General features: G+C 44.5%; 1 protein-coding gene across 1 annotated transcript in view; it reads left to right on the top strand.

The window, feature by feature from the left end:
* Positions 1–403: 403 nt before the first annotated feature.
* The window catches only part of NPSR1 (neuropeptide S receptor 1), a 97,594-nt gene continuing 70,023 nt past the window's right edge, over positions 404–27,974 (top strand). Inside the window, exons 1-2 of the mRNA XM_074986056.1 lie at positions 404–550; positions 16,127–16,259. Coding sequence (XP_074842157.1) covers positions 404–550; positions 16,127–16,259 — 280 coding nt within the window. The remainder of the gene's footprint in view (positions 551–16,126; positions 16,260–27,974) is intronic.

The following is a 27,974-nucleotide window of genomic DNA, read 5'->3' as shown; positions in this document are numbered from 1 at the left end:
CTAAGATACAGAGTGGACTAACTAGTGAGCTGGATTATAATATAAGGGTTTTATCTTTTTTTATAGGTAACCCTGACACCTGGAGTTAGAAACTCTGGATGTGGAGCAAGACTTAGCAAGGCTTTGGGACCACGGCATAAGCACTAGGTACATTCCTGGCTTCTGCTACTGAAGAGGAGTGTGTGGCTAGCTGTCATTCAAATTCTGTCAGGTACGGACAGTTTGGGGGAAGGAGTCCAGCTTGGATTAGAATCACTCAGTTGCACAGAAGCCTCATGCCTCTGGTAACCAGTAGTGGAGCAGTGAAGCTGTATTTTCTGCTCTGCTCTTCTGAGGAGAGCTTGGCTGTGTCTAACTCTCTGTTACAGCAGCAGCACCAACTTAACCAGAGCAAAACCTAGCAATGCAGGTTGGTTTCACAGAAGCCAGCAGCAGTTTAAATGGAAGCAGAGAGGGGCTGGATTTTACGCTTGTAACTTGCACAGAAATAATGACTTTCACTGAAGTGGTGAAGGAAGAGGAATGGGGATCCTTCTACTATTCCTTTAAGGTACAGATAACCTGTTTTCCTGTTCTCACCTGCTTGCAGCTCTCTGCATTCTCAGTGGCATGGCATTGGGGCATGTGGGGGAACTCAGATTATGTAATACTTCATACTATGAGTTTTTGCCTCAGATTTGTGATTGGCTTTGTAAGGACTATTTTCTGTCTCAGGCAGATAACGAGCAGCCTCTGAAAATCCAAACCCTAAATGATCTGTTGTAGTGTATGATCGCATGTTGCTGCATTCTTATGAATGTCATTGTCATTATGCAGATTTTTTTCATATTGGTAGTTTTATTATTTGAAGTCTCTTAGCTGTACTGCTTATTATAACCCTCAACTGACTATGCAGAGTTTGGTATCTGTCCCAGCTACATGTTGTACACAGATAAGAAAAGTTGTTGTTAATCATAAATGTGGTGCTGATTGGATTTTACGTTTTTGTGGGCTGTGACAGGTAGGGAAAGCTTGTTTTTAAGGCTGTGGCAAGCACGGCAGTGAAAGGGATATTGCGAATGAAGCTGATACGAATAAATACATTTTGTCAAGTGCAGATATAAAAACAAATACATTTTGGCAAGTTCAGATCTTTGGTGGGGGGGTGGGACAGGGGAATCCCAGTGCTGTACCATGTGAGTGTGGGGAACAGGCTGTGGGACATATGCGTGAGCTAATGAATGACATCCTTAACTGAGACAGCTTTGCTTGCTGTCATCTTTTCCATAGCACTCAAGTTCAGGCTGAATACATGCCGTGCATCTATTACTGTAGATATGTGGTACCATTTCAAGTTCTCATTATGAAATACGTGAGCAGAATTATATGCAGAGCTTGGGTGCCAGTGTACTTCTACCTTGTGAAAGAGACCTCATCGTGAATTCAAGCTAGTACATTGAGGTGTTTTTTAGACGATTATGATGAGTCAGATGTAGATGGATATGATCAGGGACCCAGTCTGATCGCTGACAGAACAGTGTAGAAATGATGTAACTCCAATGAAGTTGGTAGAATTATTCTAAATTTCCACTTGGCTACAAGAGATTGGACTGTGCCCCTTTATGTAAATACAGGGGGACTGCCCAGCAGCCCAGGCTCACAATCAAACTTAATGCTCCAAGATAGGCTGCTCCAAAATCAGGCTGGCAAGTGGGCAGGAAACCAGGCAGATTTCCACTGGAACTTCATCAAAACAAGCACATTTGCAGAAAAGCCCTTTGTTGGAAAACTTCAAAACCACCCCTAGTCATTTGATCTCTCATTTTACTTTGCTGGAAGTGGGAATATTAAATATTGATGTCAGGGGAATGGAGACATAGTTGTTTGGAAAGTTGAGATTGCTGGCCATACAGTGTTGTGAAAGGATTCAGGACATATTGTCTCATGGTTAGAGCAGTGGATGGAGAGTCAAGAGGCTGACATTCTAGTACTTATTGGTAACTGCCTGCTCCTGTCACCCATGCCAGGTCGTTCTGTACGTTAGCCTGCCCACTAAGTGAGACACAGAAGAAAGACCCTGGTTAAGTGCAAAGTATTCTTGCACACCTGTTCCTGCAGCTATTATATCCAGGGCCAATCTGTCATACTGTTGTCCAGAGTGCTGCATCCAGAAGTAGTAAAAGTAAGGACGCTGCTATCAGAACTATACAGAAGAGCCACTGAATACCTCGCTGCTCCCTTGATCAGCAGTATTTGAATTTCTTCTGCATGAGACAACTATATTTCAGACTTCATAGGGAAAAATCCCAGCCTCATTGAATTCAAGCTGCGTTTTGCCATTGATGTCAGTAGGACAAGGATCTCACCCTAATTCTCCTTCTTCATTTTCCCTGGTAGACAGACCATCTCTTCTACTCAAAGAAACAATCATCTTCCTTTATGGTCCTCAAGCCTGTAGCTACTTGGCCAGCCCTAGCAGTGAATATCAGGAGAGAATTTGCCTATTAAACTCCCTTTGTAGAATACAGATCATGGATACAGACATCATGACCCTTGTCTTTGTTTTTCTGAATGGTGTTGAACCCACCTGCTCATTCAACGTGGAAGATCAAACAGTGAAGTCTGTGAGTAATGTGGGTCACTACATCTCAAGGTACACGTGGAGGCCCACTCTCAGCATGGGCACATGACAGCTACACTTAAGTCTTGCAGTTGTACCCATAAAACTCCAATTTTGACATCTACTCAGGTTCTTTTCTTCTGTGTCAGCCTACTTCTTTCCCAGAGCCTGGCCATTCACTTTTTAGTGTGAATTTAATTAATAATTCAACAGTATCAAGCCCTGGTTAAACTTTAACACGCTGGTATGGTCAGTGCAGGGGAAGATGCAGGGACAGCATCCCCTGGCTCACGCCCCTTGTAGTCCCTTCTCTGCTTTATTCCCACTCTTTATATTTCAGGAAGTCTCAAGTTGAACTTAACATGCAATACAGAGATACATTTCTTGGACTCTACAGTACCAATCAAGGATGGCCTGATCAGTATCACACTGTACCAAAAACCCACTGATCACTATACTTACCTACACCCTTCTAGCTTCCATCCTGCACACATAACTAGATCCATTGTTTACAGTCAAGCTCTTAGATACAATCGCATTTGCTCTGATCCAACTGACAGAGACCAAAAACTACAAGATCTTTACCAAATATTCATAAACCTGAATTACCCACCAGGAGAAGTAAAAAAACAAATCGACAGGGCCAGACGCCTACCCAGAGACCAGCTACTCCAAGATTGGCCCAAAAAAGCCAAGAACAGAACACCACCTACAGCCCCCAACTCAAACCACTGCAACCAATTATTAAAGAACTTCAACCTATCCTTAATCAGGATGCCACACTCCAGAAGGCCCTGGGTGACATGTCTGTTCTCTCCTACAGAGAACCTCCCAACCTCATGAGGATCCTCACCAACAGCCACAGTCTATACCCCAGGAATACCAGTCCTGGAACCTTTCCTTGCAACAAAGCCCGCTGCCAGCTTTGTCCACATATTTTCTCTGGAAGTACCATCACTGGACCTAACCAGTTTATTCACAGAATCACGGGCACTTTCTCTGCTCCTCTACTAACATCATATAATGCCATCATGTGCCAACAATGCCCAGATGCTTTGTATATTGGACAGACTTCTAACTCCCTTAGACAAAGGGTTAATGGGCACAAAACAGACATCAAAACACTCGAGATCCACAAACCAGTTAGTCAACATTTTAACGGAGTGGACCATTCTGTTAATGACTTAAGAGTATGCGTTACTGAAAAAAAGTTTTCGCACCACTATTCAAAGGGAAGCAGCCGAGCTGTCTTTTATGTTCAAATTCGACACATTAACACGTGGTTTGAACTGGGATGGGAATTTTCTGAGTCACTGTAGGGGCTCATCTGCAGACTTGGCTTAATCTAATTCTTGACCTTCCCCCACCTCCACTCTCCGATTTGCTCACCTTGATCATTTTTTTCTGATTTGTCCTCCTTGCTTACTGTTTTTGGTTCTCTGTGCATTAAATATTGAGTCTGTTCTGGTCTGGCTGTGGTCTGAAGACGTGGGTCTGTCCCACGAAAGCTCACCTAATAAACTATTTTGCTAGTCTTTAAAGTGCTACTTGACTGCTTTTTGTTTTAACACACAAAGTTTGAAATGGCTGCTACATGTCAAACTATCTGGGTATTCCGTCTGGATATCACATAGAATTGTTGTGGGGCAGGGAACATGGAGCAGTGGGACTTGCCCTGGGCTATGTAAACCATCCTGACTTTTCTTCATCCAGGTTACCAATTACAGATGGTAAGCTGGGGACCACCCTGACTTTCCCCTGAACAAGCTACTAGAAGAGGACAGATCTTTAGTGGACAAACCACTCTCTTTCCAACATCTTTGAACCATTACAAGAGCATTTAGGCCTAGATCAAAGACATTTAACTGTCTATTTCCCATTGATTAAAATGGCTCTTGCTTAGGTACCTAAATAAATTATGAGAATATAGGCTTCACCTCTTGGCAGTTGGTCTAATATATTGGCCTTCTGTAACCATGCCTTCATGGGTCACAACTGAGAGCACCAAACTCAGTCACACTACTGAGAAATACAGCAAAATACACCCTAAAATGCTGCTGGCTATTCTCCCAGAAGATATACAAACCAGCCACGAAAGTACGTCTGTCTCACTACACTGGCTAACAAGAAGTTATAAAAGCAGGTTCCTGAGGCATTCCAGTCTTTGTATCACTCCCCGAAACACTAGTGTCGAAAGATGAGTGGTTCTTAAAACTGGGCTCATCAAATAATACGTTCTTCTGATTCCAAAGGACCAGCTGCACATCCAGGTCAATATGGAGCTTGGGTCTTATCCCAAAAACATGCTGTCATTTCTTTAATATCTAAAATCTAAGGTTTATTTAATAAAAGAACCAAAGATAGATGAGAGGTAGAATTGATTAAAGGAATCAAATACAGTCATACCCCGAGATACTCCCATTCGAGTTACGAGAATTCGACTTTATGAGGCGTTTCATTTAATACCCCTACTTCAGCTTACGAGGCATTTCTTCGCATTTACAAGGACCGATTTGGAGGCTGGTGGCTCTGGCAGGCAAGCACCGAGGGGATGGAGTCGGCTGCTTTGGTCTTGATGAAGAGGCCGTGTAGGGGAGCAGCAGCGCCCTGAGAGAGGGCGGCAGTCTCGTGCAGGGAGGTAGACTCGTCTGAGTCCTGGCAATAGATCACGCTGATCTGCGAGACGTGGATGCTGGCCACGCAGCCCATCCCAGCCCCGCTGCTGCCGCTCACCCCCTCGGCAGCTAGGGGGGCCACTGCCTCCCTCCCTGCGCAGCTGTGCCTCAGGCACCACTCACCATCTGCGGCGCTCCCTCCCATTTTGGGCCTGGCTCACCTGCCGCTGCTGCCTCGGCTGCCGCCAGTGGGGCCTCTCTGCTGTGCAGCTCTGCACGAGAGGAATCTCCCCTCACCAGCCAGGGGCCCCCTGAGCCTGCCTAGCTCTCCACGTGGCCAGCTCCTGGCAGTGCCTCCTCCTCGCTTAACCTAAGCTGCGCTCAGGCCGGGCTGCCTCCCCGTGCCCTACCCTGCCCTGCCCTGCCCACCCCCTTGTACCAGATTTAATGGGATTTGGTGTTGTTTTAGCATAAGTGGGTGTGAATTTTGGGGCTCAGGAACGCATAATTTTTTTTCCCATTGAAATTAATGGTAATTACATTTTCGACTTATGAGAATTTGCCCTAAGAGGGGTTTTTCAGGACCGAATTACTCTTGTAAGGCGGGGGGAAGACTGTATATACAATCAGTGCTTTTTTGTGTGCCAGTACTTGCCCACACTGAGTACAAATACCAGCCCCTAAGCAGCCGCAGCTGTGGGATTGGCTGTGGGAGGGGAAAGCAGCCGGCTGAGTACTGGCTCCTCTTTTTCTTTTTTAAACAAAAAAAGAAAAAACCCTGCATACAATAGTTGCAAAGTTCTTAGGTCAGGCTTGTAGCAATGATGGAATAAACTGCTGGCTTAAGTCAAGTCTCTGGTCACTTCCAAATCATTGGAAGCACCTCAGTCCCTTTCAAAAGTAATCCCCGTCTTCGAAAGACCATTTCTTCCTTAAAAAAAAATAGGAAGGGTTCTTTTGAAGGTGGAGATTACTTTTGAAAGAGCTGCGTCTACACGGCTTTTCTTCCTTCAAAAGTAGCTCTTTCGAAAGAATATGCAAATGAGGTGCCAGATATGTAAATCTGTGCCTCATTTGCATTTGATTCCCTTTATTTGCATGACTCTTTCAAAAGAGGAATGCAAGTGTAGACATAGCCATGGAGTTTTGCCTGAGTAGAAAATGCAGGACAAGGCCAACTGCAGTGTTTCTCTTGTCCGAATGTGTGGAAATGTATACAAAGGGCCTCTGCTGCCTCGTCGATGCTGATCTAAATATAGGCCCAGCAGAGTTAGACACAGACATGCTGGCACAACTTGAGCAAACATGGGCTAGGAACAAGCACTGATGAGTAAGCATGTGAAGGCAGTAAACAATTTCTTGAGAGACCATTTACTTAAGAACAGCCGTGGTGAGTCAGGCCAAAGGTCCATCTAGCCCAGTATAATGCCTTCTGATGATGACCAGTGCCAGCTGCCCCAGAGGGAATGAACAGAACAGGTAATCCTCCAGTGAGCCATTCCCAGCCTCTGGCCAACATAGGCCGGGGCCACCATCCCTGCTCATTCTGTCTAATAGCCATTCATGGACTTGCCTTCAGGAATTTACCAAGTTCTTTTTTGAACCCTGTTATATTCTTGGCCTTCACAACTTCTTCTGGCAAGGAGATGTACAGGTTGACTGGGCATTATGTGAAGAAATACTTCCTTTTGTTTGTCTCAAAGTGACTACCTATTAATTTCATATGGTGGCCCCTCGTTCTTGTGTTAAGAGAGTCTAAATAGCACTTCCTTCTCTGCTTTCTCTACACCAGTTACAGTTTTTATCAACTTCAATCATATCTCCACTTAGTTATCTCTTTTCCAAGCTGAAGCATCCCTGTCTTATGAGTCTCTCCTCATATGGAAGCCATTCCACACTCCTAATCGGTTTTGTTGCCCTCATCTGAACCTTCCAAATTCCAATATTTCTTTTTTGAGATGGAGCAACCATGTCTACATGCAGCATTCAAGATGCGCACATACCATGGATTTATTGGAGGTAATAAAATAGTTTCTGTCATAGCTATCCTTTCCTTAACCTTACTTAACATTCTGTTCACTTTTTGACTGCCACTGCACCTTAAGTGGATGTTTTCAGAGAACTATTCACAATGACTCCAAGATCATTCTTGAGTGGTAAAAGCTAACTTAGACCCTGTCATTTTATGTGTAGTGTTAGGGTGATATTTTTCCAATTTGCTTTACTTTGCATTTATCAACATTTGAGTTACTCGTGCCATTTTGTTGCAGTCACATAGCTTCGAGAGGTCCTTTTGCAGCTCTTGCAGTCTATTTGGGATTTACCTACCTTGAGTAATCATGAAAATTTACATCTGCAAATTTTGCCACCTCACTGTTTATCTTTCTTTCAGAGGTGAAAGTGGTCCAGTGCAGTGCTCTGGTAAGAACCAGCTGCCAGATGGCTCCCCACTCTTAGCGACCTGCTGAGGGGATCTGAGTGTGGAATGCTGCCAGACCCCAATGACAGGACTGCCCATGGGGGAGCAAAAAGGAGAGTTGCCTCAGGGCCATAGCCATCCCCGCCATTGGACAAGCTCATCTAACCATCCTGGATTCCGTGCTTTAGAGGGTCCCAGGAGGGCCAGAGCAGACCAGGGGACCTGGCCCCGGCAGTATGAGTTACACTTGCCCCTGCCCTCACTGGCAGCAATGGAAAGTGGAGTGACCTGGTCCCAGACTGCTTCTCTCTTCCGACTCCCAGCTGCGTTGCTTGGGGGAAGAGGTGAAACTGCTCTCCTCATTCACTGGCAGTGGCAGCAGAGCAATGTGACTGGGGAACTGGGGGAACAGAGCAGGATGGGGCCTATTTGCTTGGCCTCCCACTGCCACTGGTGAGTGAGGAGGCAGTCCCAACTCCGGCTGCCAGTGCCAGGCCCCCTGCTAATTGCCCAGGCCATGTCATTCAGGGCAGAATGTTTAGCAGGGAGGCAAGGAACAGCCCCTGCACTGACCAGTGGCAATGGCCAGAAGCAGAGAGACCTGTCTGCGATCCAGGGGGGCAGAGTGGTCTGAGAACAGGTTGCTACACTTACCTCTACTGCTGATGAATGCAGGGGCGGGCCTGAGCTGTGCTGTCAGTGCCAGTCTCCCAGGCTGCATCATGCAGGAAAGGGGACTTGGGGAAAGGGGAACAAAGGGGATTGGGTGGGGGTGGGAGAAGGTGGGAGCTGGGCATGGGGCAGACTGGGGAGTGTCCTGGATCCTACACCCTCATAGGGATGGCCCTACAGATGATTTAAAATGGTCTGGGACTCCTGGCTGCCAGCCATGAAGGACTGCCTGCTGGAGGGGCCTTGCCCGAGTCTCTGTCTCTTCTGGGTCTATAGTTTCATTCTCTTTGCATGGTACTGAGGTCAGGCTTACAAGACTGTAATTGCCAGGATTTCTTCTGAAGCCCTTTTCAAAAACCAGTGTCACATGCATTGTCTTCCAGTCATTTGGTAATGAAGCTGATTTAGACAAACTACTTTTAATAGTTCTGCAATTTGACCTTTGAGTTCCTTTAGAATGCTCAGGTGAATGCCATCTGGTCTTGGAGACTTATTACTGTTTAGTTTATCTATTTGTTCCAAACTTCTTCTAAAGACACCTCAGTCTCAGAAAGTTCCTCAGATTGGTCATCCAAAAAGAATGGCTCAGGTTGGGAATCTCCCTTACAACGTCTGCCAAGAAGACTGATGAAAAGCGTACATGTAGTTTCTCTGCAATGGCCTTGCTCTCCTTGAGCGCACCTTTATCATCTTGATTGTTCAGCGGCTCTGCTAGTTATTTATCAGGCATTTTTCTTCCCATGTACTTAAAAATAAATTACTACAGGTTGAACCTCTCTAGCTCAGTACCCTTTGTACCTGACCTGCGTTGAACAAGAGAATTTGCCAGACCACAGGGGGGTGCGTGTGTGTGTGTGTGAATATTGTCTAGCAGCATTACCAACACTTCCACTGCTTACTGGCTCTTAGAAGACATTTAGGGGTAAATTACAGCTAAACAACAGCACAGAACACAGAACCCAGACTGGTGGTTGTAAACAAGCTTCAAGGGACCCCAGGAAACTTGGCCACACCCATGATAAGCAGCTATCTGGCTAACTAAACTCATCCCAGATTGCAGCTGTTGCTGGATGGAGTGTGCCGGATAAGAAAGGTTCAACTTGTAGTACTTTTTGTGCCTTTCGGTAGCTGTTAAAATTCATTTTTGGCCTTCCTAATTATATTTTTACAGTTCCACAGTTGTCAGAATTTATGCTTCTATTTTCCTCACTGGGATTAAACTTCTGCTTTCTAAACAATGCAGTTTTTGCTTCTCGATTTTTTTTTACTTTGTTTACCCATAGTGACACTTTTTGGGTTCTCTTTTTATGTTTTTGAACATTATAAAACAGCATACTTCTCTCACCCACCCCTTTGTAACACCCACCAAGAGTTCTCTCTCATTGAGTAGAATTGGAGATAAGAACATACCTGATTTAAATTGAAGTGTATTACAGCTTTGCTGCAGCAATAAGACTGTTTTTGGGGGGATATCAGCTCCTGGAAAAAATGCCATTGTATTAATAGCCTATATACAGAATGGTCACATTATCCTGGGAAGTACTGTGGGTAAGTAGTAGCACAGATGGTAAAACACTTGCTCTGTTACTGTTATTTTGCTCCTGTTAGGAAGTACTGTGGTCTCTCACACATGTCTCTACTTCTTTGGGTACACAAGGCTAAATTATAATCTCCATAAAGGATCATTGGCATTAGTCCTGTGGCACCTTATAGACTAACAGATATTTTGGCGCATAAGTGGGTCTTTGCCCACAAAAACTTATGCTCCAAAATATCTGTTAGTCTATAAGGCGCCTCAGGACTTCTGGCTGTTTTTGAAGATAGACTAACTTGGCTACCCCTCTGACAATTGGTATTAGTATGGATGTACATATGTGAACAGTAGCATTTAGCTAATGACCTGATTAAATGTCACCTTGATACTTTCTCCCCCTTCCCCACAGCTTGCATGCCTTCTCCAACTTATTGGTCTGTGAGCTCATTGACACGAGTGCGTAAATTGGGAGTAACTCCATTACAGCCTACAGCCCTAAATGAGAGGGAGAACAGTATCACCCAATACTATTAGACAGGTCAAAGCACTTTGAACTTCATTAATGGTACTAAGCTAAAATCTTCCATTATCATAGAACATTATGCAAACAACAACCAAAAACCCTTAGAGGTGGTCTGTGAAGCAATTTTTGCCATTAATTAGGTACAGTCAAATGATGTTAAAATATAGCTACGGTCTAGAAAGACTTCAGTCTAGAGATGGTTTGTAAACTTGTTCTTAGTGGTATACTGACTTACAGGAAAAATCTTTTCCTCAAGCATTATTAGGGCCCTACTAAATTCACTGTCCATTTTAGTCAATTTCAGTTATTTTTTAAAAATAAATGTTATCCTTTCAGCTATTTAAATCTGAAATTTCACAGTGTTGTGATTGTCAGCTCCCTAACTCAGAAAGAAGTTGTGGGGGAAGTCGGAAGGGTATGAGGGATAGTAGTACCACAATGCCCCTGCTCCCCACCACTGCTCTGCTGCTGGTGGCAGCATTGTCTTTAGAGCTGGCAGCCAGAGAGTAGCAGCAGTGTGGTATCCCAGCTCTGAAGGCAAAGCCACCACTAGTAGCAGCACAGAAGTAAGGAAAGCAATGTATGGCATTGCCACCCGTACTTCTGTGCCGCTGGCTGCTGGGTTCAGCCCTCAGACAGCAGCTGCCGCTCTCCAGCCACCCAGCTCTGAAGGCAGCAGTGCAGAATTAAACGGGAAATGATATGGGGTTGGCACTCTTTCCTCTGTGATGCTGCACACGGGGCACTGTCTTCAGAGCTGGGTGCCTGGCCACCAGCCACCTCTCTCTGACCATCCAGTTCTGATGACAATACAGAAATAAGGGTGGCAAGGCCACAACCCCCTCCCCACATAACCTTATGAACCCCCCCCCCCACATCTCACTTTTGGGTCAGGACACCCAGATTGAGAAATGCTGTCCTTCTCTGTGAAATGCAGACAGCACAAGATAAATGCACCTAAAAGACCAGATTGCATGACCGAAGGCCAGAGTTCCCCATTTGATTTTTGTGGCGTTAAATGTGGTAGGGCCATAAATCTAATTTGTCTAGTTTTCATGGTTTCTTGTCACTACATCATCTGAATTCAGAAGTTCATCTTAGAGATAAAATATTTCACAAGTGAAGGAAAATCTACATGTTTTCAGACTTTTTTCTCCCCTACAGAAGATTTGTTTCAGATACCATTTTCTAACTTGCTTCATGGGCAACGGTTGTTCTTGATCAGGAAGTAAATGAGCACAATATTCATATCAACTTCAGTGATCTTGTGAAGTTGTAGTGGTTATAATAGATTAGAAATTGGTGTGAAAGCCTGACTTCTATGCTCAGCTCTGCCACTGATTGGGTTTGTGACCCTGCCCAAGTCACTTAAGCTGTAGTTCAGTGTACTCATCTGTAAGCAGTGGCTGATAATACTTGTGCAGATTAATTATAGCTGCCACCATTTACAAAGTCACCATTTGCTAAGAGCTGTGCTGTGGTGCAGGGAACAATATGCCCCCTCTGCCCCCCACCTTTTTTAAAAAAATTGGCATATGTTGGGAAATGATAACTTTTTGATTGAGACTATTTTAAGTGATGTGTTAATAACATAGCAGGAAGTTTCTGTGAAGGATATTTTTTGTTAAACAAGTAAATGGAATGAAATGAAAACTGCCATGTTAATACACCATTAGCATGGCAAAGACAGAGCTAGATGCTGCCCCTGGTCACACGGATGTCAATGCAATGCAGTTTTGAATGCAGGCTTAAAGAAACCTGTAAAGGCTATGATAATTAAAAATGGTCTTTGATGATCCTTAATTCATATCGCTGCATCTCTTCTGTTTTCTCTAAGTGGTGTATATCCTGCTGGACTGAAGAATAGAAGAATTATTTCTTGATTTGAGTCCTTTGCATAATCTTCCTGTCAGTCAAATATTCCCTTTTGCATTCACTTTTATTTATCTGAGTTCTTAGCTGTGTGCAGGTATTTCCATTATCCATTTCCTCAGAACACTGAATCACATACAGTCAGGTATAGCTCCTTAATTAGGCAGGGTAGGCGTTAATGTGGAATTTTATTCTTTTTAAAGTGAATGTGTTTTGTAGCCCTGATGAATGGTTCAGTCTACCGCTATCTTCAATCCATGTGCACTTCTTCCGGCAAAACCTCAGGAGGTGTCTGCAACAAAAGCCCAGGATAACTTCATGGATTTCTGAGGCAATGTTGCTGATTTGCCCACTACTGGAGGCGAGAAGGCAGACTGTCTCATTTGGAGTTCACATCCAGTCTCAGCAAGAGTCACTTAGTCCTTGTCTCAAGTTTCTGTCCCCAGTGACAGATGTGAGCTCATGTGCAAAGGTTGTTTTTCAGCAACTGTCACCATAGCGAGCTGTAAAGAAAACAAATTAGAACTAGGGAATACAAAAAGCAGGGGACTGGATGCAGGGGCACTGGAGCTTTGCCGAGGGAGACGGCAGGGAGCAGGGAGCTCCTGACAGTATCATAACCCCCAGCCAAGCTGAAATTGGGAGCAGGGCCGGGGAGCCCACCCCCACACCACTTGGTGTGGGGGGCTGAGAGCAGCCACTGGCCCATGTGCCCACACCTGGGCTCCCAGCTCCAGTGAAAGGTCCACGACTCTCCACAGCTCCCTGCAGCGTAGTTCTTACCATGGCCTGATTGCGACTCCAAGCACTCCCCCGCAACTGGAGCAGGGTCAGGGAGAGCCGTGTGCACAACTGTGGGCAGCCAGCAGAGAGGTGTGAACGCTTCTCTCCCCACTACTCCTGCATCACAACCACCTTCATCTGCCCTGAGCCAGCTGGAGAGCTTGAGGGTCACTAATATGAGCCAGGGACTGCATTCACCTGTGGGCAGGTGACGGGTCTGTTTGCCTGGCTCCCCTAATTGCCCAGACTTTCCTCCCTGGCTGGCCTCCATTCTGGCCTGAGGGGAAAGTAGAGCAGAAGGGAGCAGGGTCTGCCCTGTCAGAAAGCCCTGACCTTACTGATTCGGAGGCCACTGCCTGGATTAGAAGACTTACTAAGATCCCTTCCGGCCGTACGATTATTGCGTCCCATCTAGTGACTAGTGAACTAGGTCAGGCACGGAAGATGCAAGCCAACCACCACAATGTAAGTTGAGAAGGACCAAACCGTCCCTTCCAGAGGAGGTTGTTGTGTGGCCCTGCTCAGAGGAGTGCAGTGCTTGTACCTGGCCCTGCTCCTTTCTGAACTTCTCTCTCTCGACTTCCTTGACTATTTCCTGGCCATTGCCCTCACAGCTTGGCTTCCCACTTTGCTTCACCACAACCTTACTGAGCAGGGAGGAGCATGTCAGAGAGACACTTTCCCTCTGATCTGTGCTGCTCAAGGAGCATGTTCTTCTGCAGTCCACATCCTCACCAACAACTAAGGCAAGCCCCCAACACTAACAGCAGCCCTGAATATCCCCATCTCCACCCAGCAGCCCAGGCAAAGAGCAGACTTTCCCCTCTAGTGGCTCCAAAATGTCTCCAGAAGGGGGAGATGGCTACATGTGCAGCTCTCCATTCATTCACATTTCACCACCACTTTATCAGCTATCAGTGTATTTTACCAGTCACCTACTTTATGAGGTTTCAGCTTGTGAGTTGGAGACCTTCAATTTCTTTCCCTTGTCTTGATTAAACAGCAAATCTCAAGTTATCTTACCACCTTGGACCTTCCTGAATTTTCACATTATCTTGAGGAACGAGCTACAACTTTGAAACCATCGGAGTTTTGAGAGTAGACAACTGGGGAAGAGCTGATTACTGTATTTTGTTATTACCCCATTTTAATACCTTGGTTCATTAAGAGCCAGCAGTACATCCCTATAGGATATGTAATATAACATGCAAAGCTCACTCTCGTATAAAAGGGACTGCAGCTAATCGATGGCATTGAGCGAAGCAGTCAAAGAAGAATGCAGTCCTCCTTGGGAGTATAATCTGCTTGTTATGGGCAGTGTCATACCCAGCAAGGTTTTTGTGACCGAACTGTTTGTATAAATGCTTCCTCTGCTCTCCATTTTTATCTAACTGTACACCAGGTTCAGCATTTCTTAAAACTGAGAACTGAGCAGGATGGTCATTAAACAAAGAAAATGGTTTTGTGCTCCCTAATGGATGGAAGATGTTTTACTAAAAAAGTGCATGGGAGGGGGCAACAACAGTATAAATATCTGAGCATGAGCAAAAATCATATTACATACACTGGTGTCTCCCCTGCTTCCTTTATTTTAACTACTCAATCTTTGAGCTATTGAAAGACTTGAGTAACCTTTCCTTCAGTTCTATTATTTTCACACATACTACCCATAGGGGGCATTCTGCCATAATGTGCTTCTCTGAACAGCAACATTCCACCAGTACCACAGGGCGGTATTCATTTTAGGGTTAGAGTCATTCACTTATATAAGGAGTTGATTATTATAATGTACTTGCAGGACTTTCTTGGTTCAGAAACCAAAGCATTTTGAGTCCCTCCTTTTTCTGAAGGCACCCACCTGGAAGTTTCTTTTCTCCAGTGTGACAGACTTAATGGTTCACTAGCGCAACACAAGAAAACTGAAGGTTGTGTCAGTGATAGCTGATGGCAAGTTTTGGATGGCGTGGTGATGTTAGAGGATGAACCTCTCTTGTCCAGCACCCTCAGTACCTGACCCAGGCTGAATGAGAGAATTTGCTGGACCACAAGGGGCTAATATTGTTTAGCAGCATTACCAACGCTTCCACCACTTACTGGGCTTTTAGAAAATATTTAGGGATAAATTGCAGCTAAGTAACAGCACAGAACACAGAACCAGAACTGGTGGCTGTAAACACACTTTATGGGACCCCAGGAAACTTGGCCACACTTATGTTAAATTAAAGCTGTGCTACACCACCTCCCTACTTCTAAGGGACGATGGTAAATAGGATGTTGGGAGTTTATTAATGAAGTACTATGGTGCATGCATACGCAGCACTTCGTTAAGCAAATTCTTCCCTGTGGCAACTTCGAAGTGTTAAACTTCGAAGTGCCAGCTCGTGTCTGGCCACGGCTAACCTGCTGGTACTTCCAAATGCTTGGGTAACTTTGAAATCCCTTTACTTCAAAGCATCGGCAGGATAGCTCTGGCTAGACACGAGCCAGCACGTCGAAGTTTAACACTTCGAAGTTGCCACAGGGTGGAATTTGCTTAATGAAGTGCTGCATATACACCACAGCACTTCATTAATAAACTCCAACACCCTACTTACCATCCTCCCTTTGAAGTAGGGAGCTAGTGTAGACAAGCCTGTAACAAAAAACAGCAATCATGTAGCACTTTAAAGACTGAGAAAATAATTTATTAGTTGGTGAGCTTTCACGGGACAGACCTACTTGTTCAGATCTGAAAACAGTCATAATAAAAGAAATAATGCTAAGTGGTCATCCAGCTAACTAAAATCACATCGTATTACAGATGTTGCTGGATGATAGATTCAATCTCTGGATTACAGAGATTCAACCTGTATTACCACACCACACACATTTAGCCACTATCAAATTAAAACCAGGATTTCACTGTTCCATTTAAAAATAAAATCGCTGCTGCGTTTTAATTTTCTGATGAAACAGACTTTGTGGATTAAATTAAAAAGAAATTGTCAACTCAAATCTAAACCCCATTGTATTAATTCCCATTTTACTTGTCTTCATCACCTTCTTTAACCCACACCCCTTTCACCCACTGATCCATTTACTTTGTTTCTTTTTTTTTACTCCCATGCAGACAGAGCAGCTGGTTACGCTTTGGATTCTCTTTGTTGCCACAGTTGCTGGAAACTCCATGGTGCTGCTCTCTACCTGGAAAAGGAAGAAGAAATCCCGAATGACCTTTTTTGTAACACAGTTAGCCATTACAGGTACTGTCTGGGGAGGGGGATATGGAATGGGGTGAGATGTAGGATTGAAGCATGCAGTGTATATTATACTGATATGCAAATGCAAGATGAAAGGAAAAGAATTTGGTTTCCATTTAAAATAAAGATTTCTCTTGAGGGCAAATTCAGCCTTGGAATAAGCAGGTGCAACTGAATTCAATGCAACATCTGTTTGAACTCTACTTGCATTTGTTCCTTGATCTATAAATATACTCCACTAACTGTGATGGACACAGGTGCCAATGTGACAGCTTAATGGAAGCTTATCTGGGATTCTGAATTTGTGCCACTTTCCTGTTCCCAGCTGCCATCACCGACCAGTTTATAATAAACTGGATTAGAATGAGCCACAAGTATTCACCTGCTAAAACCTCTTTAAAGATTTTAATAAACTAATATGCCAAAATGTGTGCATGTGCAGCTGCAAGGAAAGTGCTTCCTATCTGCACAATCAGGGGGTCTAGTTTGTCACAAAAAGCTGATATGTAGAAGTGCATATGGGAGGCAGCACTGTTTTGTTTTTGTTTTTAATTCTAGTTCAGGAGAATAGAGGTTGCATCAAAATCTCAGTAGAAAAAGACTCCAATGACTGCAGTGGACTTTGCATCATGCCCTAAACATACAAAGAAAGTTGATAGGGAATCAATATTTGGTAAAGTAGAAATCATGCCATAAAGGAATGATAATCAGCCCCCACAATGTGAAGTGCTCACACGGTCTAAACCTGTGTCTAATCAGCACTCTTCTGTGGCCTTTGGGGTGACTAGCTTGCAGGTATTTAAAAAAAAAAATGATCCAGGGAGAACACAACCTATAATAAAGCCTTCCCCATAATCACTTCTGCAAAATGATACAAGTGTAACTATGTGCTATATATTTTATCACATGCAGCACATATTTCAGGAACAATAAAACATTCCCAAAAAGAACAGCCTCATGTGTTCAACTTTCCTAGTGACTTTGCACCCTTCATTAGTTAGGATTCTGAGAAGTTTTTGTTGAGGAAGCTATTTTCCAAGTTCAATCTCCAATCCCCACACTTTACAAGAAAAATGAATTCCTGCTAAATGGGGTAGTAGCAAGGGCTAGAGTCTTTCTAGTGCCAGAGCTCTTCTTGGGGCATAAGTGAGCACGAAATCAAAGGGCTTGTTATTGCTCCGTGATTCAGAGGGACAGCCCTTCTCGCATGGAACTTAGAGCAGCCCATCAGCAGCTCTAAAATGTATCACTTGTGCAACCTTCTCAATGGACTTTATGCCGTGAAGGACTACTGTAGCATAGCTCTGTTCCACCCTGCTATGCCTCCAACAAACAACCTTTCTTCCAGGAACCCTTCAGATTTGGAAACGTGAATATTTGTACCAGAAGGGAGTTCACTTTCTCTTGAGGGAGCAGTTAAAGGCACACTTGCAGGTAGATTACAAATAGCTGAGTGGCCGAAAGGGGCTAGCTTGTAATTCAGTAGACAATCTGAGTCAAGATTTTTACAAGCTAAGGAAACAAACATCTGTGGTAGTTGCTTTGCATAATACTGCCAGGTTGCTACTGGTGTTAGTTTCATAATGAGGCATTCATTATGAAAGGTTTTCCTTATCGCTTTTGTTAATGGTATGTGTCAGCAGCATTCTTCACTTAGAAACACTCTCCTTTCAGAGCAATAAAAACATGGGTGTTGTGGGATTCTTGCTCTAGGGGAGCAGGCACTGTAAGCGCCCTGGAAGTGGGTGATCTTGTCTCCTGTTCTGCCTCAGGCTCACCCCTGCTTCACTTCCTGCCCCTGAAGCCCCCTCCATCCCCTCTTCTAAAGGCCCACCTACCATTGGTTGTACCTCTACACCAGTGGTTCCCAACCTGTGCAGTAACACTTCAATGACACAAACAATTCCATGGCACGCCCACTGTTTTCAGCTGCGTCAGTTGCTCATCAATGTCCGTTTCTTACATTTACTCTGATGATGGTCTTACTTGAGAGGTTTGCAACACAGTAGTGCATACAAGCTCAATAAGGATTAAATGCCATTAATGTTTCAAATCCACCACAGAAAATGCTGTCTTAGGTCAAAAAAAGGCAGGTGAGTGAATGTGCGCCATGCTGGAGATGTTGAGTAATTGAGTAACCACTGCAAATTTCAGTGGTTACTTGATCACTCAGGGTGGTGGGGAAAGGGAGACGAAGTGGCTCCAGAAAGCAGGCTCCCCTATCTGTCAGTTCATTGCAGCCAGGATGAGGCAGTCAAATGATGTCCCAGCTCTAACAGGCTCCCAGCCTTTCTGTTTGCCACAGCTGGTGAGGAGGCACCAGCCCATTCAGGCACCTCCTGGCGCAAATGGTCTCTTGCGGGGTCAGGATTTCCCCTCTCAGAGGCTCTGCAAAGAGCCACCGGGGGCGGGGGGAAATTGACTGACCTTGCAGCAGCTGGGGCTCAGGCAGTCTTTCTGCTTGAGCCCCACGTGGCGTGGGGTCAGTAATCCCCCCACCCCCTCCTGTGGCTCTGCAAAGAGCCACAGTCAAGGGAAATTGATGAAATTTCATGGCACAGTTGGACATTTCTCGAAGCACACCAGTGTGCCACTGGCTGAAACCCAGTGTTGAAAACCAGTGCTCCATACCCGAGAGACCTCCTGCTGCTGCTGGGGAAGAGGATGAGTGGGGATGGGAAGAGTGGGAGTGGTGTCTTGTGGGAAAGAGGCAAGGCAGGCAGAGGAGCAGCAGCATAGTTGGGGAGACAGCCTCCCCTGGCATTTCACACTTGGCGTCCCAGATAAGAGGATACCATACTTATGATAGTGCAGAGTCAGTGCTACATTTGTAACGAAAGCAATGCTGGGACTACAAACTACCAAGCCCTGGCACAAACTGGGACATCCCAGCCTGTACGTAAACAAGGATGGAGACCTGTCATGCTAGGCATTGTGCTAACAAGCAAGAGTTCCTCCCCCACAGAGCTGACGCACAATCCATAGGACAGATTGGGGTGGCCGCCCCTTGCGGAGGGTTGTGGGGGGTGTGGTGGCCATCAACTGTGCTATGGGCTGGACCCTTGGGGCCAAGGGTGGCCTGGGAGATTATTTGGAGAAGACTGGTATGGCATTTAACTTTGAAGATGGTGTGTGGGTGGGGGTGTGTGTGTGTGGGTGGGTGGGTGTGTTTAAAAGAAGCTATAAAGTTGCCATCAGCGTGAGTGGACAAAGAAAGCCCGCTGAAGTCAGCATTCTTTCATACCAGGCAATTAATTTTACTCAGTGTATTACAAAAACAATGTCACACCTGTTGGATTTGCCAACAGATAGTATACATTCAAATCCTATAAAACAAAAACCAAATCACTAATCTAGCAGAAATTGTTTCTGCTTATTCAACCTTGTTACTTCACTTTGTTTCTAGATTCTTAAAATCAGTGTATTTTTGGTTTAAAAAAAAAAACTCTACCACTGATGAGGTAGAAAATGGATTTTACTGTAGTATTGTTGTTATTTCCAAAATGTATTTTTTTTTATCCTCAATTGTGGCTTGCTCTATGGTTGGAAGAATGTGACCTTTAATTAAACAAAAAGGAACACAGAAAACAGAACTCAGTTTCTTCAGAATGTCATCCTTCATACACGGCTAGAGAGAGAGCCCTGCTGTGTCTGTGAACAAGCTGCTATACCAGATATAAGATTAATTAAATCACTCCTCTGAATATCCCTAAAATATTTTAATCTAGGTGGCTTGAGGAACTTGCAAATTCACAGAGATGTGACTCAAACTCGACCTCTCCTTGGCCTCACTTCAGGATGTTCCTTCCTATCTTTAGGGATGTCTGAGTTCTTGTTGATTTAAAATGGAACTACAGTACTCAGATGAGTATTGACTCAGCAAAACACATACCTTTAAAAGCGTGCTTGAGCCCATTCCTATTAACCTTTAAACTCCTCCGAAGTTTTCTTAGAGTTAAGGCTGTATTTCAGTGCTGTGCTAAACGGAGGTATTAATCCTTAGGCAGCCACTGACTGAACAAGGAGAAGCTGTACTAAGCTTGTCTCACTCATGACTTACTCAATTGGACCTTGTTCATTATATATGCTGTAGAGCAAGGGTGAGCAAACAGGGGCTGGCCCCGTCAGGGGCAGAGGGGCATGAAATTTTGGAAGTGGGGCACAGCACGATTTGCTGCTGGGTCTCAGGCTCATCCATCTCACTAAAAATGTTGAAATAGGTGACTGGTTTTATGTATGTGTATTCACAGTTATAGACCAATTAATAAAGCTTTCACATTCTACAGATTTATTTTTTCACGTGCCAAAGTTTCTTTTTTCATATGACCATAACCAAAATTTCTGTCAGTTTGGATTATGGTAGACAGGTTGGGGTGGGAGGATCTGCTAAGTGCAGGGATGAAAAGTGGGGCCAGGTGTAAAAAATTTGCTCACCCCTGAAGTAGGGCATGATTCTGCCCTCACGCTCAAAACTCTGGAGTGCTGCCATTGACATCAACACATTTACATGAGGGTAAACGAATGAGAGGAGCGAGTGAAGGCTATAGCGTGATTACCTTATAAAATATATTACTGTTTTCCTCCCCCTGGAAGCTGACTGGCAATATATTGTACAGGTATCTTCAGACTAAGACTTGCATTCTAACAGAAAATCCAGAGTTCACCTAGCAAAGGCAAAGCTGTTTTTAAATATTAGCATTTTTCCGTAACTGGGCAGTAGCTGTTAGCTCTTAGGCAGTACAGCTGAAAATGTACTTTCAGTGGGGGTGCTATCGATTTGTATCTGAGCAGAAGACAAGAAGAAGCACTTGGTAAAGCAGTCTTGGGAGCTGTACTTCCACAAAACGTTAGAGCAGCAGTATAAGTGTGCATTTGTATTTGGGTCAGTAATGGAGCTGGACGATGATGCTATTGGTTAGCAAAATTATTCATCTAATTTCCCATTGTTTGATCAACTCCATGACTGGCTGAATTATATATGGTGACTAACAGAGCTGAGAAATAGTACATTTGTCTATCATTCAACCAGCTGTACAGACTAGTGATAATAGAACCTCTTAAAGGGTAAGTGTCTGCAGATTCAGAAGCACATAAAATCTGTGTATCGTTCAAAACTTACTCCTGGAAAGCTGAACTGGAACCATTGTGGACAATGGCTTTATCGCGATGCTTTTGTGAAGCCAGAAATGCCATCAGAGCAGCTTTAAGAACTTCTGTTATAAGCCACATTTCAGACAGGCACATCTGTACAAGGTTAACTTTGGGCATAGAACTTGTCTACACGACCTTTACTGGGTATGCCTGCAGCCTCATGTAGCCTTACTGGAGCAAGCTTTAATTTAGCTAGCTGTCGTACCCGTGCCAAACCACAGCAGCATGTGGTTCAGGGCAGGCTGTGCAAGCCCACCCAGAAGCCTGGGTAATTACTCTGGTGTCCAGCCTGCATTGAACTACACGCTCAGAGATGCCAGAAAATTTTTGAAGTGGTGGGGGAGGTACTGATGAAAGCCCAGCTCCTGTTCCTTCTCACCAAACTTTGTCTCCTTACTTGTGCCTGAGTAGCATTCCCCTCTCCCCAGAGCTGGCGCCAGGAGCAGAGCTGTGGCCAGGGGACAGAGGGAGGTAGATGGGGTAACAGGGCTGAGGCTGGGTCCTGGGTCCGGGACCAGCAGGGAATGCCAGTGTTACAAATGACATGGATTCATGCAGCAACTTACGAGCATTCCATAAAGTCTAAACACTAAGTAATGTTCTCATAGGACTCATACCTGTTTTGAGCAAAACTAGCATGCAAATAAACTGATCTCGTCTCTGGCTAGGAGTTTGTCAGTTCTTAGCTAATGCTCATAACCTGGGCAACAGCTGGCATCTAGCCTGTTGGCACCTCTCCCCCTTTACATTTGACAGGGGAGAATGGATGCATGAATAACACCTTGTTCCCCAAAACAATTATCCTGCTTTGAGTCTTGAGATATTGCTACTGAACATGACTAAAACTTTTGGACATACACTATGGCTGTGTCTACACTAGGAACTAACTTTGAAGTTAACTTCAAAGTTAGGCACTACATCGAAGTAGCCAGCAGAAAGTCTAGACATTTTCCCTTACTTGGAAGTTAACTTTGAAGTAGGAATCCCAACTTCGAAGTCCTTACTCCATTCCTGGGAATGAAGTAATGCCTTACTTCCAAGTATAACTTCAAAGTAAGGTGTGTAGACACTCAACTTCGAAGTTGCATACTTTGAAGTGCAACTTTGAAGTTATTTTTGTAGTGTAGGCACAGCCTGAGTCTTGGCGTTGGAGAGGTGTTAGCAATTTTCATTGTGCCTTGTCAGTCAATTTTATTTGACTTGTCAAATGCAAACTATGGGCCTCAAAGGCTGACTTTGAGGCTCACAGTGTGCAAAAGTCAGTCATCCAGTATTGAGGACTAACTGCACTGGGCATAGATTGTAACTGTCCTGAAAATCCTGCAAAAACCTCCATCAGACACAGGAATGATTACGATGAAAAGGGTAAGAGGGAAGGGGAGATTTTTATGCCTGCGACTATTGTTACATGTGAACATGTCCCTTTTCCAAGGGTTCACACAAAGCTTAGGAATCTAGTTACTAGCAAAACCGCACACACACACACACACACACACACACACACACACACACACACACAGTAAAAGCTCAAATCACGCTCCAGTTCTCTCAACGGTTCTGTGATTTGCCATCAGTGCCTCCCAATCACAAGTTTTGTGCAGTTGATCATACAGTACTTTGCCTCTCCTTTTGTTGCACCTGTTTTGTAGTACACAGACGTATGCTTGCACAGCAGGTCACATTGAAAGACTGCTAACAGACTGAAGGTGCAGTCAGCTGGCATAAAAGGTGCCACAAGGACTCTTGGGACTGGTGTCCCATCACTCCGCAGCAGACAGCAAGCCACCTGTTAGCTTCCTACACACAGCTGTATGAGTGTGTCCAAGTAACGGAAGATGGGGGGGGTTATATCAGGAAGAAATGCTTACAATACTAGCTTGGTTAATGTACAAGCCCCCATGCAGCCCCCAAACTAACTCAGTGGTTCTCAAAGTTCGTTGCACTGTGACCCTGTTCTGGCAAGAAGTCCCTATGTGAACCTAGAGGGACCAAAGCCTGACCCCTCCCCAAGTCCTGCCACCCCACGCTGGGAGGCCAAAGTCAAACTTTAGCCCCACAACCTTGGATGGGAGATCCAAAGTCCCAGGGGTTCAGCCGCAAGGAGTGGGGCTATATCCTGAGCCCTGTCATCCAGCACTGGGGAGGGCTTCAGCTTTGGCCCTGGGTGGTGAAGCTCAGGCTTCAGAGACAAACGTGGGTGGTGGGTCTTGGGTTCAGTACCAGACTCCATAAAGTCTAACACCAGCCCAGGCAACCATATGAAAGGGGTGCTGGCCTACTCTGGGGTCCCAACCCACAGCTTGCAAACTCCTGTGCTAAGTCATATGTTTGTCTTGTCCCTACACATTAAAACCCCTCCTTTATGGCAGCGAGACTTGGACCCTGTATGCCCGCCAGGAAAAGAGGCTGAATGTCTTCCACTTGCGCTGCCTCAGGCGCATCCTTGGAATATCATGGAAGGACAGAGTGACCAACACCGCCGTCCTCGAGCAAGCTGGAATCCCAACCATGCACACCCTCCTCAGGCAGCGTCGGCTCCGCTGGCTTGGCCACGTCCACAGGATGAATGATGGAAGGATTCCAAAAGACATCCTGTATGGTGAGCTAGCCTCTGGCAAAAGACCTCCCGGACACCCCCAGTTGCACTACAAAGATGTCTGCAAGAGAGACCTCAGAGAGGTAGACATTGAGCTGGACAACTGGGAAGAACTAGCAGACGACCACTGCAGATGGAGGCAGGGGTTACACAAGGGCCTTCAGAAGGGCGAGATGAGGATCACACAGCTAGCAGAGGAGAAGAAAGCGCACAGAAAGCACACTAAGGACTTGCCAGACATCCACCACATCTGCAAGAGATGCAGCAAGGACTGTCACTCTCGTGTGGGTCTTCATAGTCACAGTAGACGCTGTAAATGAAGCCCTCAGTTGAAACTATAAAGGGCGCGATCCATAGTCTATGCAGACTGAAGGATGCCTACTACACATTAAAAGTTAAGAGCTTACATTCAGTTATTGTACCCACACCCCACTCACTCAAGGTGTAACTTCTCTCTTTATACATTATACTTCCTTGGGCCAGATGTTAGGTAAATATTTCTCAGAACCATGAACTGACAAGTGCATATCACTAAGACTGACAGTTGCAACTTTCAGGGGTAGGGTGGCAGGAGGATGGAGTCTTAATAATAAGACAACCAAACAGAAGAAGAAAGTCTTCATTATTCCACCAGGATACACTTTCCATTGTCTTCCTGCCTCACTGATCATGGGAGGTGGTATTTGTAGCTTTGTAAGTTAATACAGACATAGCTATTCTACCCCCGTGAACAGGCTGTTTTGTTTAGCTCTCCTGCTACTATCTTTGCTTTCCAAATAGTAGAACAACAAAATTCAGTTGTTTATTAAAAAGCTGAACAGACACCTGGTGTGCTGTGACTGCTGCAATTACCCTTATCACTGCTATCTTGTGTGTACCTCACCTGTTCATTGCATCTACCTCTTACACTCAAATGGGAAGCTTTTTAGATTAGAAACAGCATCTTTTCTTATGTCAACACCTAGGACAGAGACCTGACCCAGTGCTACAATAGGGCAAACAAAACACAGCAAGGAAATGATCTTCCAGGTTTTATACTCTTCACTGGCCCATACAAATGGGAAAGCTGCTAAAAGTGACCAAGAAAGTAGTTTGTACCAATTAGGTTTCCTGAACAAGTTGGCAGTGTCAGTTACATCATTAAAAGGAAAAACATAGAAGTATGCTCCGACAAGATGGACACTTGCTCTGTTTTCCAGACCCAGGAGACCATTGTTCAGGAACAGACCAATCACATCAATACTTCTGAATACAGAGCAGGAGGCAGCAAAGTGCATGCCTATGGACAGGAAATTATGCTTCGGAAGCTAATGGAGAGATTCCCAATGCTTTTATTTCCCAAAGTAGCAAGAAAGACTCTGTATGAATGTCTGACAGCAGATCCTCCGAGAATACATGGAAGTAAAATATTACCAGTTTCTCTGGGGTTTCTTCTTTGTGCAAGACATTTTCCGTAGATGTTTCTGCAGATTGAGGTTGTAGATGGTGCTGCATTTGAAATCCTTGTAGTGTTTAGACACAGACTTGGAGGATCACTGGGCATCTGAACCACAGTGATTTCAAATGTGGGTGCTGGAAAGAGGCACCTAACTAACCGTCTGGTTTTTTACAGTGTGGTGAATGTCCACAGCTTGCTTTGATTTTAATAGGAAGTGTTCTACCAAACTGGATAGTTAGCATTTTCAGAAGGTATCTAAGTAACCACACAGGGGGCAGTAAAAAAAAACCCTTTTGAAATTCAGCAGCTCGAATGATTCTCCACTGCCTTGAAACTTAAAGAGTCATTTATACACATGCAGAATGAATGCAGAGCTCATCTGGTGGCGCTGTGCACCTTGTTTGTATGGCACAAGGAGCAAAGCAGGATAAATAGAGTTCCCTGCTTTCTCTGTGCTTATGTAAACAGAATGAGCTCTAACTAGACTAGACCCATTTTGCAATGTCTTTGCCTTGATTTTATGTAAACACATTTTAAGTTCTATGTTTTGTCTTTTTAAATAATGAATTTTGGGCACTATAATTTGTTGCCTCTAGCATGTCACATGGAGCTACACATCTCCCATAGAGCTGGAAAGGACCTCAGGAAGTCAAGTCCAGTCCCCCGCCCTCTTGGCAGGACCAAATAACCTCCTGCCCTGCTTTCCCCCCGCCTAAACAGCCTCCTCAAGCATTAAACTCACAACGCTGGATTTAGCAGGCCAATGCTCAAACCACTTGGCTACTTTTTCCCCTAATTCAGTCTGGTAGGGAAACTGGCTGACTAATTTCTACTCTGGTTGTTTAATGCTGACTTATTCTGTAATAAAAGCTGATTAAGTATTTAAAAATAGCCTGGGCATTCCTCAAAAACCAGCCTCTCATGTGCTAGGCTCTTATGAATACCCACAGAACTCATCTTTGTAGTAAAATGCAGGAGCGAGATGATGTTGGCTGCTTATTGCTGCACAAACACTCAATTTTCAAGCTATCATTCTCTGTGCCTTAGGTGAGAGCAAATCAATGAGGAAGGCAGGGGATTATGTTTGTATGTGACCAAAACATAAATCTTTGATTCCCCTATTGATGGCTGGATCCACGAATGACCTCCCTGAAATCAGAGGGCACTCACTTAAGTTCCTTTCTCTTCTGGATCTGGCAAAAGCCCTGTGGCCAAATCCTCATGAGGGCCTTCCCCAGTCCTGAGTTGGAAGCACTTTCACTTAAAGCAGGTATTTTTTGGGAGACTGGAGCTGGTGGAAAATCTGCCAGAGCAGTTAGAAATCGCTGACAAAGCAGCCACAGTGGATAGTGCTGGTTGGAAAGTAGGCATGACTAGAGCGGCTGTAATATGCACTAATTCAGAGTATTCCCTGAGTGACTTACACCGGGGGGTACTTTTGGAATCATAGCTAGATCTTTTAACCTTGCCTGTAGTTTCTTAAGAGAATGAGGATCAACCTCAGGGCAGACGGCTAGGAAACAGGGTACAAATCTCAAAGTACTAGGCAGTTATGGACTCAGAGTTCATCTACCAATTATGAAGTATAAACTCTTCAGGGTCTATAGCAGCCTTGACATCAGGTCACACGGTTTTCCTAGACTATGCCATTCTATCTCACCACCCATGTGAGAATACTTTTATAGTAGAGGTCTCTTTCACTGAGAATCACAGCAATATTTAGGTTATTCCCAGTCCCAAAGGGCTGCATACCCCTGGCTAACTGTACCTTGGATCTTGCTTCAAAGATAATACTTAAAACAAATCCTGCAATAAACTAAAATCTTTATGTAAATAGGAAAAACAAAACAAGGTAATTACTTACAAGGTTAAAGCATATAAATATACTCACGCAAATGAGTTACAATCTTAAGTTAATAACCACTGTCTATACCACAGGAATACCAATCCTGGAACTTCTCTTTGCAAAAAGGCCTGTTGCCAACTTTGTCCACAGATCTATTCTGGACATACCATCACTGGACGTAACCAGGTTATTCACAGAATCACGGGCTCATTCTCATGTTCCTCAATTAACATCATATATGCCATCATGTGCCAACAATGCCCAAATGCTATATATATATATATATATATATTGGACAGACTTCAAACTCTCTTAGACAAAGAATTAATGGGCATAAAAACAGACATAAAAACACTCCTGATTCACAGATCTGTCAGCCAGCACTTTAAGGGAGTGGACTGTTCTGTTAATGACATGAAAGTTTGTGTTTTACTGAAAAGGAACTTTCACAGCTGTTTGGAGAGAGAGGCTGCTGAACTCTCTTTTATATTCAAATTTGACACATTAACATGTGGTTCGAACCTGGATGACAATTTTCTAGATCATTATGTAAAAGAGTCCCTAGACTTTGCTTTATCTAATTCTGGACCTTCCACCCCCTTCTGCCCCTCTGCTCTCTGATTAGCTTTCCTTGATAATGATTTTTCTGATTGGTCAGCCTTGATTACCACTTTTGGTTCTCTGTGC

This window comes from Carettochelys insculpta, chromosome 2 (assembly GCF_033958435.1).
Source record: "Carettochelys insculpta isolate YL-2023 chromosome 2, ASM3395843v1, whole genome shotgun sequence".
Classification (NCBI taxonomy): domain Eukaryota; kingdom Metazoa; phylum Chordata; order Testudines; family Carettochelyidae; genus Carettochelys; species Carettochelys insculpta.
This window is presented reverse-complemented; position numbering and strand designations above follow the sequence as displayed.